At 39.9% G+C, this 14,069-nt stretch overlaps 1 protein-coding gene across 1 annotated transcript in view; it reads left to right on the top strand.

The window, feature by feature from the left end:
- The first annotated feature begins 4,268 nt into the window (after positions 1-4,268).
- Positions 4,269-14,069, top strand: part of LOC126277877 (THO complex subunit 7 homolog) — a 48,686-nt gene continuing 38,885 nt past the window's right edge. The window contains exon 1 of the mRNA XM_049977404.1: positions 4,269-4,398. Coding sequence (XP_049833361.1) covers positions 4,389-4,398 — 10 coding nt within the window. The 5' untranslated portion in view covers positions 4,269-4,388. The remainder of the gene's footprint in view (positions 4,399-14,069) is intronic.

Genomic DNA, 14,069 nt, shown 5'->3' with positions numbered 1-14,069 from the left:
CATACAGATAGAGCGAAACCGCACCAAGGGGCACACCTCTCCACCTTACAGCAGTCAGCAGATCGCCCATTACATACGGCCATTGTGAAGTGACAGCTGACCTGGGTTTCAGTAAAAAGTTCGAATGGAGGTTCAAGCTTGCTAATGTTATTGAGCCAATACTGGAAGCAGATTTCACTCACAACCAATGGAAATAAATCTAAGTACGGTACAGGTTAAAATGGGCAGTCAGGTGGTCACAGGTACTATGGGCAGAAGTGTTACCAACACCATCACTTCACCCCATAATTCAGTACTAGAGCGTAGACGGAAAAATGCCAACCACTTAGGTAAGGTTCTTCTTTCCATGGTGCACAATATCAACACCTGGACGACCATTCTCTCAAGGGTCACAGAAACTAGGATCTGACCATTTTTCTGCAGCAAAGGAGAATTTGATGAAATCTTATAAGCAGCCCATCATACATAGATTTGACAACCCGTGGGCATCACCATTACATTTAATGAAAAATAAAGACAGCACCTGGAGATACTGAGGAAATTACCATGCCTTAAACACATGAACCATTCCAGACTGCTACCCAGTCCCCAATATAAGATTTTTGATGAATGTGCTAGCTGGAGCTACAATCTTCAGCGTGACTGACTGCAAAAAGGCGCACAACTAGATTCCTATGGCAGTAGAAGACACCCCTAAAACACTTTTGGTCTTTTCGAGTATCTACACATGACTTTTGGTTAGCAAAAATGGCATCCAGTCATGGCATATTCTGTAGATGAAGTGCTAAAGGGCTAAATTACTGTTTCATCTGTCTAGACGATATTTTGCTATTTTCCAAAACAGCTGCATTACGTGAGAACCAACTCAGTGCAGCTTTTGACAGGATACATAAATAACTGCTGATTCTGTAACAAAAGCTGTAACATTCCTCAGTCATACAGTTTCAGCTGCCAGTATTTGTCTGCTCCAATAGAAGACAGAGTTCGTTAAGAACATTCCTCATTCAGCATTTAAGAAGATTCCTGAGAATATTTAACTTCTACTACTGTCACCTACCTGTAGCAGCAGAGATATATGCAGCACTGTCAAGTAACGTGACGTGATGATGCTCCCTGCGATGGACGCCAGAGATGCAGTGGGGCCTTCGAAAAGGTAACTGAGTGAAATGACGCAATGGTTAGCACACTGGACTTGCATTCGGGTTTTCCATGATTTACTTAAATTGCTTCAGACAAATGCCAGGATGGTTCCTTGCAAAGGCATGACCAATTTCCTTCCTCATCCTTGACAAAGTCCTAGCTTGTGTTCCATCTCTAACAACCTCGATGCCGACGGGACACTAAACCTGATCCTCGCTCCTTTTTTTTGAAAAGGTAAAAGGTAGCTTGCTACAAGCAGTCCTTTGTTCCACCCTATCTGTGACTCGCTATTAGCAGTAGTTGTGAACGCTAACCAGCAGACTACCAACACATCTTTCCAGCAATATGTTGAGAAAAGGTGGAAGGCTTTAGGCTTTTCCCCCCATAAACTAACAGAGGTTCAAGCCAACTGGAGCGCATATGGCAAAGAGCTGCTGGCCTTTTATAAAGCTGTGCAGCACATTCGCTCTTATGTAGAAGCTAGACCATTTGTAGTCTATACAGCTCACAAACAAATGACATTCACTGTTAACAAGCATAAGGAGGATTGGCCGCCCGCTGTGGCCGAACGGTTCTAGGTGCTTCAGTCCAGAACCACGCTGCTGCTACAGTTGCAGGTTCGAATCCTGCCTCAGGCATGAATGCGTGTGATGTCCTTAGGTTAGTCAGGTTTAAGTAGTTCTAAGTCTAGGGGACTGATGACCTCAGATGTTAAGTCCCATAGTGCTTAGAGGCTTTCGAACCATTTTAAGGAGGATTGTTCTCACTGACAGTTTCACCAGTTACAATTTATTGCTCAGTTTACAACAGCTGTAAGTCAGATAAGAGGGGCAGGAAATGTAGCACTTGTTTTTTTTTCTCCAGTATCGGCGCTATCTCTTACACAAGAAATTACTGTCACTTCAACACAGTGCTAACTACAGACAAGCAGCTGCAGGAGTATTTGTAAAACAACAGAAAGCTCTCTACCTCAAACAACTGCAGTTATTAGGTACCTAGGACCTGATCTGGTGTGATGTGTGTAGACCCTCGCCCAGGCCATTCATGCCCATAATGCTATGAAGAGTGGTTTTTGACAGCATTCAAAATCTCGTCCATCCAAATCCCAAAGCCAGCATTAAACTAATGATATAGAAGTATGTGTTGCCCAGTAAATAAAAAGACTCGTCAATCGGCAAGAAAATGTGTAACATGACAACAATGCAAAATTGGCAAACACATACACATGTCAGTGGGAGAATTTACACAAATAACAGATCGTTTCTCCCATGTTCACATAGATCTCATGGGCCCGCTCCCACCACCTGAGGGCCGTCGTTACATATTTACCGCTCTTAACAGATACACTCAGTGGTCCGAGGGAAAGCCAGTCAGTGAAATATCGGCAGGAACAACAGCAAGAACCTTCCTAATGGCTTGTCTTTCTTGTTTCATCAGTCCAACTCATGTCACTATGGATCAGGGATGGTTATTTGAGCCAGCACCTATCCAAGTTATGTGTGTTTAATCACCATTATACAATCATATACGATATCAAAAGCTATGGGATGGCAGAGTAGTGACAAAGAGCATTAAAAGCTGCACTAAATGTTACAAGTACACCTGGACCACCACACTGCGATTGGTCTTAATGGGCCAATGCCAAGTCAGAGGTCGGAGCACCAAAAGCAGAGGTGGTTTATGGAGAGATATTATACCTGCAGGACGAGTTTTTCTTTTTTTTCAGAACAACAGCTACCAGTGGAGTCAGGACTACCATATTTGCTGCAACAAGTAAAGCTTCAAATTTCTGTGTTACACCCTTCAACAGCATGCCGCCTTGGTGAACAGACATACTCGCCCATGATGTTAATGAAAGGTGTAGTGCACCCATCATTACAACCACCATACTCCGGACCCTTACAGATACTAAAATGTGATGGCTGTACACTCAAATAATATGCAGTGATAAGCTGCTAACGATGTCACTGAGACGGGTCAGACTGACGTATTTCCTGACATTCCCTTGCGGAAACAGTAAACTGGGACGCCACATCAGTGTCTTCAAGTCAACCCAGTAGTGGGATTGGTCACACAATTGCAAGGTCGCCCGTGACTCAGAGAACTAGCCCACAGAAAGCACCAGAGACGCCGGCAGTCTGTTTATGAGAAGGGCGTCAAGTGCGCCATAAATAATCGCACATCCCAGAAGCTCATCTCTACCACCAGGGGGCACTGCGTGGAAAGCATTGAATTCGGAAGGGGGTTAAAAGTGTATATTATTCTTTGGTTTTCTGATCTAACTCTGCCGAAGTTATGTTTCCTCGTTGTTTTTCAGTTTGACAGATCTTTATTTGGTTTCTGTTGTCAAGTTGTATTTCGTTAAGTATGTGAATAAAACCAGATGGTTACAGTACATGTCTGTCCCTGAATAATTACTGTTTGAATGATGGAAGAATTCTCTACACTCTTGCACCACAGCAATCGCCTTCGTAAGAGCAGCACATCGCGGTCATACACTTTGAAAGTTTCAAATGTTTCCTTAAAAGAAACTGGTTGACGAGAGGGAAAAGGTGAACGTATTTCTCTGCTTAAATGTTGCACTGTTTGCTTAAATAGCTACATTGCAATTAATGGGGAAAATGATTTCTCAAACCAGATGTCGCTAATGAAGTTTGTTTGATTCTCAACAGTAACTCGTGAACGTCGACTTACCACAAAATACCACATGTACGACACTCGTAAAAGTCTGAGAATTCTCAAAGATATAATTCTGTTCACACTGAAGTAGGGGGAATGGTTGCTTGGGCGATGATACGTGTCTCAGAAGTGTATAATGCTCAAATTAGATCACAACTATTAGTAAGCCTGTAGGATGAAATACGTTTTTCGTGGTACCCGACATCTGACAGCTCTGGTCTCGAGTCGTTTGCTTTTGTGTCTGAAAGGTAAACAAAAGCGAGGGGGAGGGGAGATTTGTTTTCAGCTGTATAAATAAACAGTACGTAAAGTGGCGAAATATCTTCAAATTTTGTGGCATTAATCTCATTCTACCTTTTTTTGAATTCATATTTCGCGTGATATCGATATATGTTGAACTGCCCCAAAAGTCGATACACGAGAATGCCGGCGAATTACCTCTGATTCTTTGCGCGTTACCTTTGATTTTGTTTACAGCGTTTCTTGTGAGCGTGAGTGTTGTTGTCATTCTTGTTGCTATTGGTGCGGCAGTAAATTGCAGAGTGACGCTGCAGCGAAAAACAAGTGCTATGAGTGATGGTATGTAAGGCTAACTATGGGAAACCATTATATTTCCTGTTGTGCGGCATCCGTTCTTTTATTAAGTGCTGTTCTTAAATAATGTGAGATACCAAGTAAAGAAACAGCGATATTGGTAAAGTCAAACTGTTCGTGATTTAAAAAAAAAAAAAAAAAAAAATGGGAAGTGGCACGGTGAAAAATAAGATTTTCGTACAACGTGTTATGAAATAAAGCAAATCATGAATAGAAATTTTCTTTTCAAGATTTAAGTGGTACTTGTGATAAGCTTGTGGGTACTTTACTAAGATGTTACAGCCGCTTATTTGTACCTGGCAGTAGAATGCAATATTGGGGAGCCACTAGTAGTTATATTTTTTCTGCTTAGACACACATATTAACCTCTGAAAAATTAATTATTTTTTATGTTTCTGAAACCCGCGGTTTTTTTTTTCGCAACTTGTATGAGTAGGCCGTAAGTTTCATAGGCCACATGAGGAAGATTTCTTTAGGAGAAGATTTCATTACGAAAATACAATATTTTAAAAATCGCCGGAGCAATAAACTGCCGTCTATAAGTAGTTGTTAGGGGATATGCTGCAGTCCTGTCTCTGTCTCATTTCCATCCCCATTATAGCTCCTATCTCCCTTTGTGTCCTTGGACTGTTACAATACATCTTGGCTTCCGTAGGTGTCGTAGGTAAACATTGTCGATCACTATATTTTGTGCCTGGTATCATCATAATTTTTCAGTGTGTTTTTCTGTCAATATTGTCAAAAACCTTTTGGCATTGTTCAAATGATCCTTTTAAAATAATGTGTTGGCCAGTTTTGCCTCGTGAACCTACATTGATCTTAGCCCAGGTCAGCTTTAATCGTTTGTTCCATCCTTCTCTAGATAATTTTGTGTTAATATTTTGCCGTAATGTGTTATTAAACCGATGGTTCAGTAATACACTCGTCCACAACTACTATCTTTTGTGTTATGATCATGATTCTCCCATTAAAATAACCTTGTGGTTGGCAGATAGCAATGGGAGGGGTACTGTTACCAGTGTGCAAACTTTTGTGTTAATATTTTGCCGTAATGAGTTATTAAACCGATGGTTCAGTAATACACCTGTCCACAACTACTTTCTTTTGTGTTGTGATCATGATTTTCCCATTAAAATAACCTTGTGGTTGGCAGATAGCAATGGGAGGGGTACTGTTACCAGTGTGCAGCCAGCCACACTAGCCAAGTTCTGCATGTACCTACAAAACAGGCAACAGAACAAGCATGTGTCATGTGAGAAAGACCTAGGATTGGCTGGTGATTGGCCCCTACTGCTCTACTCACTGTAACTTCACTCACAAGATTATTTTAATCGGAGTACACGTTGTTCTTGAAGTCTGAGGGCATTTCACCTCTGTCATATATCTCCATACCAGCTGGAGCAGTTAAGCCATGGTTGGTTCCACAAAGCATTTTACAGTTCTGAGGGAATGTTGTCTAACATTTGCGCCTTGTTTAACTTGATTCTTTTTAGTGCCTTATCAATTTCCTTCCACCTTAATGTAGCCCCATCACATTTTCTTCCATTTACCTGATTTCTTGTCTAATATTGTATTCAAGTGTGTTTCCTTTATACAGCCCTTCTGTATTTTCCTTCCACTTTTGAGCCTCCTCCTATTTGCTTAGAATGGATGTCTTTCTATTCTCCAAAGGTTTCTATCACTTTTTTGCATTATGTTAGTTGTGTCCCATGGATCTCATGTGGTGTGTTCTGTGGAGTGATGAAAGTCGTCAAAAATGTACATTTACTTAAGGGCATTACAGAAGTGTCTATCTGCTTTGGCCCATGATGTCATCAGTATGGTGGAAACAGCTGCTCCCAGAATTTACAAAATGAAGACAATTCCATCACTACACACAAACACCAACAAATGTGAACAAAAATAAAAATGCCACAGTAACGTCTCACTCCAAAAATAAAGTGAGACTAACAGGACAACTGCGGGCGGGGACATACTAAATATACAACAATAAAAAAAACCACTACACCATCCCAAAACAAATAATATAAAAAAAATTAAATTACAACACTCCGCTACACTAACAACACCACAGGAATTTCCCTTGAGGTATATATCCCAGCCACAACTATCGTTACCAAAAGCCCAACATGTATAACCTCTAAAAGTGCAGACGTTTCCCTTGACATATATAGCTCAGCCACAGATACTGATACAACCAAAATGTACAAGTCCTAAAAATGAATTCGGGCATTTCCCTTTACCTACTTAGCTCAACCGCAGCTATTGATCCCAAAAAACCAGCACCTACAACCCCAATAAGTGGGACCAAATCCCCAACAACTCAAAAATCCAAATATTCCATATTCACTAGCCTACATCAATTAAAACACAATTGACCTACCATAAATTTACAACTCACAGAACAACACAGTTCGTATAGAATCAAACCAAAACGAAATTACTTAACAAGAAAAGCCTCTGGCAATACCACCTAGGTTGCCCACCACACACACACACACACACACACACACACACACACACACACACACACACACACACACACACACACACACACACACACACACACACACACGTTTGCACCGACAATGCCACATATACGAGTCCCTGGTCCAAGTCACCGGAATTCTCGTCAACACCACACGAAGAAGAAACCTAATATATTCAGCAATAAGACCGAAAATATCTCCAGAACCTGTGCGTCAGACATATCATCACCCATCTCAGAATGTAATGATGAGCTCGTGATCTTCACTGTCATATCCATACGTAACAAAACACAATTTAAAAAATCGACTTCATCCTGCACAACAAACACCAAATTAATCAGACCTAACAAAAATGCCAAACACATAAACAAAAGACCTTAATAACGTACTGAAAACACTTCCACGGTCCACTTTACTACACCAATATCCTAAACTCTAGACCATGTTAGCACGATGACAACCAAAACTCAAATTAACCGAACGTTAAACTCAGCACATCAACATCCGCCACCAGAGGGCATGATCAAATACAACAGCACATCCGCCACCAGTGGGCACGATCAGATACAACAATGCGACATCTGCAAAACAACCAACTCAAAGACTCCGCACCATGGTGACGTCACACACCACTGCGTCATGGGTCAAAGCATTCCTTTGTAAAATGTTGCAGTAAAATGACTTTATTTGATGTGTTAGAGTGCTAGCCTAATTCTAATTATACATGAACTTAAAAATATTAAATTTAAAAGTTTCTGTGAGGATACTCCTAATGGAGTTGAAGAAGTTCCACGGCATAAAATTCTTTATTTCAGTCATATACTCTATTATATTATCAACATAACATATAATGTACTCCATTAGGTTGTTGAATACATGCGTAGCCATATGTCTGATTCCTTTCTGTATTGATGTTAAACCCCTTGAGGTCTTCGTAGAGGTTGTTTTTGGTGCTAGTATTTTAATCGTACTTTCCAACAAGTTATTTTTGTAATTTTAAGACATAATAGGCCCAAAATATAAACTGTGCTCTTGGATTCATTAATCTGTTGATTCGAACTTGACATCGTGATAAGTTTACATTTACCCCAAGTGTTCATATTTCCCTGATTAGGTCAGGGGTAAGTGAAAACTGCTGTCCCGGAGTGTGGACTGGGTATGGGTTTACCAGCAGGGGTAACAGTAAACCAACACCATTCTATGACCTTCTTGAATGGTTATAACTGTGTTTACAACCATCTCAAACAACATGTTATGAAAATTACAAAATGGGCCATTTTCCAAAGGAATTTATCACATAACATTAAGCACAAAAATATTCAGCTCAGCTCTATTCACCATTTGATTTTAACAGGTTCAAACACAAATTTGTCAATAGATTGTGGTCTGTCAGCTAAATGGCTCGGCTAGCCCACTAAATGACTACATTTGGTGTGTTGTAATAATTACATCTGGTGTTAATTCTAGATCGTTATGCAGAGACCTCTTAAAAAAACTTACATCACTGCCCTTTCTTTTTTATTGTGTAATTTTGTTAATTATTGAGATTTTCATGCTGATGTGTCTAGCAGGCTGTTAGCTCCCGATTTTGAAAGAAAGAAGATTGTGTTTTCTCCTTCATCTACTGGTAAGTTAAAATACATTTATGGCTTATTAAGTTATTTCATCATTCCAAAATGAGATTATAATAATGAAATTACCTACTTTCAAGTTAAATAAGAACCACTACTTGTTTACATTTACCTGCTAAAAAATTGCAAAGTGGGATATTAGGAACAGATACTGAGTAGAGATGGAAAAACTATATGATTATGATATTTCATATCAGGTTTTGAAAAATGTCAACCATCTACAACTAGTCTAGATTGCAGTTACACTCTAAATGATGTGTGTCAAGGGGCATGCATGATGGTATCAGTAAAGTTAAAACCTTTAGAGAGGCAAAAGCAGCTTGTGGTGTCTCAAAATGAGTCATAGCCCATACTATCGAATTAAAAGGTGAAAATTATATTTCTCTGGATGTCTAGAATAAAGAAGAAATTATATCTGACCGTTTATACACGATTTGCATCATTTTATTCTAATTTCTTCTTTAGGCGGAGGATATTAGATAAATTAGGCCTTGGGCATCCTCACGCTTTTTTCCCCACATACTGGCCATTTATTTAATTGCTCATTCAGAAATGGAGTATCATCTGAGAAAAATGAACTTAAATCAATGTTACAACAATTTTTCATTGAAAACTCCATCTAAAGATGGTCATTCTGATGAGAATTGGTATCAGGTCTTTATGAATCTTTCTTCTTGAGGTGACAAAATGTAGACACAAACACTCAAAGTTGTACCAAGCATTGATCATACATAAATCTTCCGCATTATTCTGAAGATACTTCCCAGTACATAGCTGCAGCATCTCCTGTCATAAACCTACAAGTCCCTTCAGAAGTCCCAAAAGAATGCTAGATATCCATTTGTAGTTTGTACTTCCTACAATGAACTGTATAATTTGTATTAAATATGTTGGCTAAGAGATACTGAGACATCATGCTTAGTTTACAATTGCAATGAGTTCAGGCTTGTCATTGATCCGACTAGGGTAAGAGCCCTTGGGGAAAAGGAATGCCACTGAAAGGGTCTCCACTGTATAAGGTAGGGAACCAACAACTGTTTTGACCTACATTGCTGCAAATAACACTTACCTGCCATCACTGATCCTATATGAGAGTAATCCAGTCCAGGGTGCTGCTGACAGAAAAGGGGAAAATGATGAACAGATGGAGAGACTATTTTAAAGATACAGTGATATACAGTAGAACCAAAAATGGAAGAACACACTCTTGTAGAAGTATAGAAGGTGGTGAGTTGTCTAAAATATCACAAATCTCCAGGAAACAATGGTATAACTGCCAAGCTGCTAAAGAGTGCAGGCATTACTTTACACAACTAGATATATAATCTTCTCTGTTTACTCTTGAATCAAGAAAGAATTCCAGAAGACTGGACTATAAGAGTGATCCAGCCCAAACATAAGAAATGTGACAAGGCATGTTGTTCTAATTGCGGAGGGATCACTCTGTTGAATGTGGCAGAATCCTTTAGAATAGACTAGTTCCATAGTGGGAGATTATCAGTGTGGTTTTAGGGTTAATAGATCAACTGTGGACCAAATTTTCATACTGACATAAATACAGGAAAATTCATATGAATATAATAATAAGCTCAACAGTACCTATGAGGACTCCAAGCAGGCCTTTGATAGTCTGGAAAGGGAAGAGGTGTTAGAAGATATAAAATTGCTGAGCATACCATCCATATATTTTTTTTGTTTTTAAGGTAACCTCGGCAGATTCCATGCCAGTGGTGAGAGTTGATAAGGAATTAATTGTCCGTTTGCTGGAGCTGAAAGAAGCTGTACACCATAGGAGATACAATTATGTAGATGGTAAACTGACAGCTCAAATGGCTATATATATGGCTATGATAGGCTACTGGCTACACATGGATGTGAAGCATGAGGGCTAACCAGCTCCGACGAATAACTCAAAAATTTGAACAATGAATACTATGGAAAAATTATGGAAGGATCCAAAAATAATGATGGTACTTGGAGAGGAGCAATTATGTTGGATTGTCTCATACAAGGAGCTGATATTGTAGGTCCAATTAAAAGTAAAAGAATAACCTGGCTAGAGTGTGATCTAAGGATGCAGGACACACAAACTACAAAGGTCTTCAAATGGAAATTGATAGGAATCACATTAAATGTAAGACCACATAAATGTTGGCTGTAAAATGTGGAAGAAACACCAGAGCCCTAGGAATCAGAGGATGGAGAAGGGAAGCAAACGAGGGTGCAGAATTGAAAGAAACTGTTAAGAAGGCAAAGATCAAGACAGGGTTGTAAAGACACAAGAAGAATATGTGGACTAAAAGCTAATGAGAAATCATGCTTTGTCTACAATTATGATGCATCTGGGTTTGGCAATTATCCAATAAGGGTAAGAGCTTTTGAGCAACAGGGAATGCCTCTGAATAGGGTCTCTGGTAGGTCAGGTGGGGAATCAACAACTGTGTTGGGCTGTGTTGGTTTCACATGACACTTACCTGCTACCTTTGATCATACACACTGAGGTTATAAAATTCACTGGATATCTCTTAATGTTATATTTGGCCTCCTTCTGCCTGGTGTACTACAGCAACTTGACTTTACTTATCAAGTTGTTGGAAGTTTCCTGTAGAAATAACTAGCCATGCTGTCTCTGTATCTGTCCATAATTCCTAAGTGTTGCTGATGCATGATTTTGTGCTCAAAATGACCTCTCAGTTATGTTCCATAACTGTTTGATGGGATTCATGTTGGGCGATCTGCGTGGCCAAAACATTCGCTTGAGCTGTCTAGAACATTCTTCAAACCAATCACATACAATTGTGACCTAGTGACATCGCATTGTCATCCATAAAAATTCCATTGTTGTTTGGGAACATGAAGTCCATGAAAGGCTGAAAATGGTCTCCAAGTAGCTGAACATAACCAATTCCTGTCAATGATCAGTCCAATCAGACCAGAGGACCTAGTCCATTCCACGTAAACCATTATGGAGCTACCACCAGCTTGCAACATAACTTGTTGACAATCTGGATCCGTGCCACACTTAAAACCTACCACCAGCTCTTACCAACTGAATTCAGGAGCCATCTGACCAGAACACATGTACAGGGGCCAACCGATATGGTCATGAGCCCAGAACAGGTGCTGTAGGCCAAGGCACTTGTGCCTGTCATCTACTGCCATGGCCCATTAATGTCAAATTTCACCTCACTGCCCTCACAGGTACATTCATTGTATGTCCCACACTGATTTCTATGTTATTTCTTGCAGTGTCGCTTGTCTGTTAACACGGACAACTCTATGCAGATGGTGATGCTCTCACTCATTGAATGGAGGTTGTTGGCACTACATTGCCCATGGTCTGAATGACTGACTTTTGGTTTCTCGTCACACTCTTGATACTGTGGATCTCGGAATGTTGAATTTCTGAAATGTAATGTCCACGCGTCTAGTCCTAACTGTCATTCCACATTCAAAGTCTGTTAATTACTGTTTGTGGCCATAATCAACTCAGAAAACTTTCACATGAATCGCCAGAGTACAAATGACAGATCCATCAATCCACTGCCCTTTTATACCTACTGTACATCTGCTTTTGTCATCCGAGTGTTGAAGGGTGCTGCAGTTCAGAGTCGATGGACTTCAAATAACATCTACCCAGGGACACTTTGTGCTGCTTCGACAAATGGCTGGACTGAGGAGCCTAAGTTTTATCAGTGGTTCACTATATGTACAGCTGTTATACCTCACATGCAAAAATGTTATACAAATCACCAGTTACCCAGTCAAAGTGCTGTTTTCATATTTGATGCGCATGTTAGCCATATCAGTCTATGATAAGTACAAATGGATGTACAAAATAACATTCTGAAAATATTATCCCTGTAACTTGAATTTCCCGAAACAATGTTTCAGTAACTCATTAGTGAATGGAAATATGTAGAATAAACTAGTTGTTTTTTTTTTCCTTTTTAAATCACTTGTAACATTAATCGTGTGTACTCTAAACATAGCTGAAACACGGCACTTCATTAATTTCAGGCATTGGCTTTTCCATCTGAGGTTGTGATCCAACTGTAATCCCAAAGACTTAACACTTTCTACTGCTTGCATTTCTTTGTTTGAGAAACATATTGTTATACAGAGTTCCATGAGAAGTGCTGAATCGTATGTATTAAGTATTGTCAAAATTCTGTGATAATCCGTTTGCCTTGAATTGTCTGTTGATGTTCTCAATTATTTCATTAACTGCTTTTTCAGTAAGGGGACTGGTACTGTTTTTTATTCCTATTTTTGTATCATCTGCAAAATGTACAAAATTTGCATCTTCTGAAACTACAGATGGATCATATTTTTTGTGGTGCACCATGTCTGATTGCTTCATATTCTGAGTGCCCTTCATTATGTTGTTACACATAACTTTCTGTCATTCAAATAAGATAAAAAAACCATGAACTTTCTGCATCTACAGTTTCATAATATTTGAACTTTTGTACTAAGTTATCATGGTTTACACTGTAACGGCACCACTGCTTAATATGGGAAACGGTTAACTTCGGTGCAATATTTCGGAGCCCACTAGTTGCAGCCAGACGCGGGCCTGTTGACAGTAAGTTACGCTACCAGTGGTTGCAAAGTAGAATGGAGGCCACAGGGCCATAGACCTGCTGAAAAGAGTAAACGCAGCGGTGTGCATGGCGCAAGTTACAAGCAGAAGGGGCCCACTGGCCCAACCCAGGTGTTATGAGTACATGACTCAGAGGAAGCATGCTGTGGGTCATCTTACAGCTCTCCTGGATGGCAGGGACAGAGACCACTGAGTCAACTGCCGGCGCAGCCTCATACCGTCACAACTCCGCGGCTGTACAAGGCCAAGACACAGCAGTGCGCTGCACGGATCACTGGCGCAACCATTCTGCCGCCAAGCCACTTTGCAAACAGCCAAGTGGTGCCCTCAGCATTGCGGGACCCGGTGACGCAGATCGAGAGGAATGGGGTCACTGTAGCTGGAAATAATAAACCACTTGGGAAACTCTGATGAGTTTTAATATGGCGCATCCTGACAGCCCATCCTCATCCAACATTCATCTACAACAAATTCAGATGCTGTAGCCATGTCACAAAATATTCCCAATGGTAGTAATTTCGGATTTATTGGTTCTCAAGTATCATCTATCAACATAAATAATGGTTCTTCAGTTTAAAGTCCTCTTTGAAATCTGAACTATTTGCTGCTGAGTGTTCTTGCTTGTACTGAGTGTGTGTAATATGTACCTTATATCATGGTCTTGAAAACAGCTTCCTTAAGATTGTCTGGGAAAGTGCCACTGTGTAAAGATTCATTGTAGAAGTAATTCAATATATTACTAAGTTCAGCTGAATGACATTTCATTATTTTACTACTGGTTTCATCGTGACCACTTGAACGGATATTTTTAAGAAGCTTGACAACACTGAAAACTACTTTGGGAGATGTATGATGAGGTTGAATTTTATCGAACCTGGTTTGGAAGACGCCTTTATATATATTAAAAACAAAGATTCCAAGACTTACCTA

Source organism: Schistocerca gregaria, chromosome 6 (assembly GCF_023897955.1).
Source record: "Schistocerca gregaria isolate iqSchGreg1 chromosome 6, iqSchGreg1.2, whole genome shotgun sequence".
NCBI lineage: Eukaryota > Metazoa > Arthropoda > Insecta > Orthoptera > Acrididae > Schistocerca > Schistocerca gregaria.
This window is presented reverse-complemented; position numbering and strand designations above follow the sequence as displayed.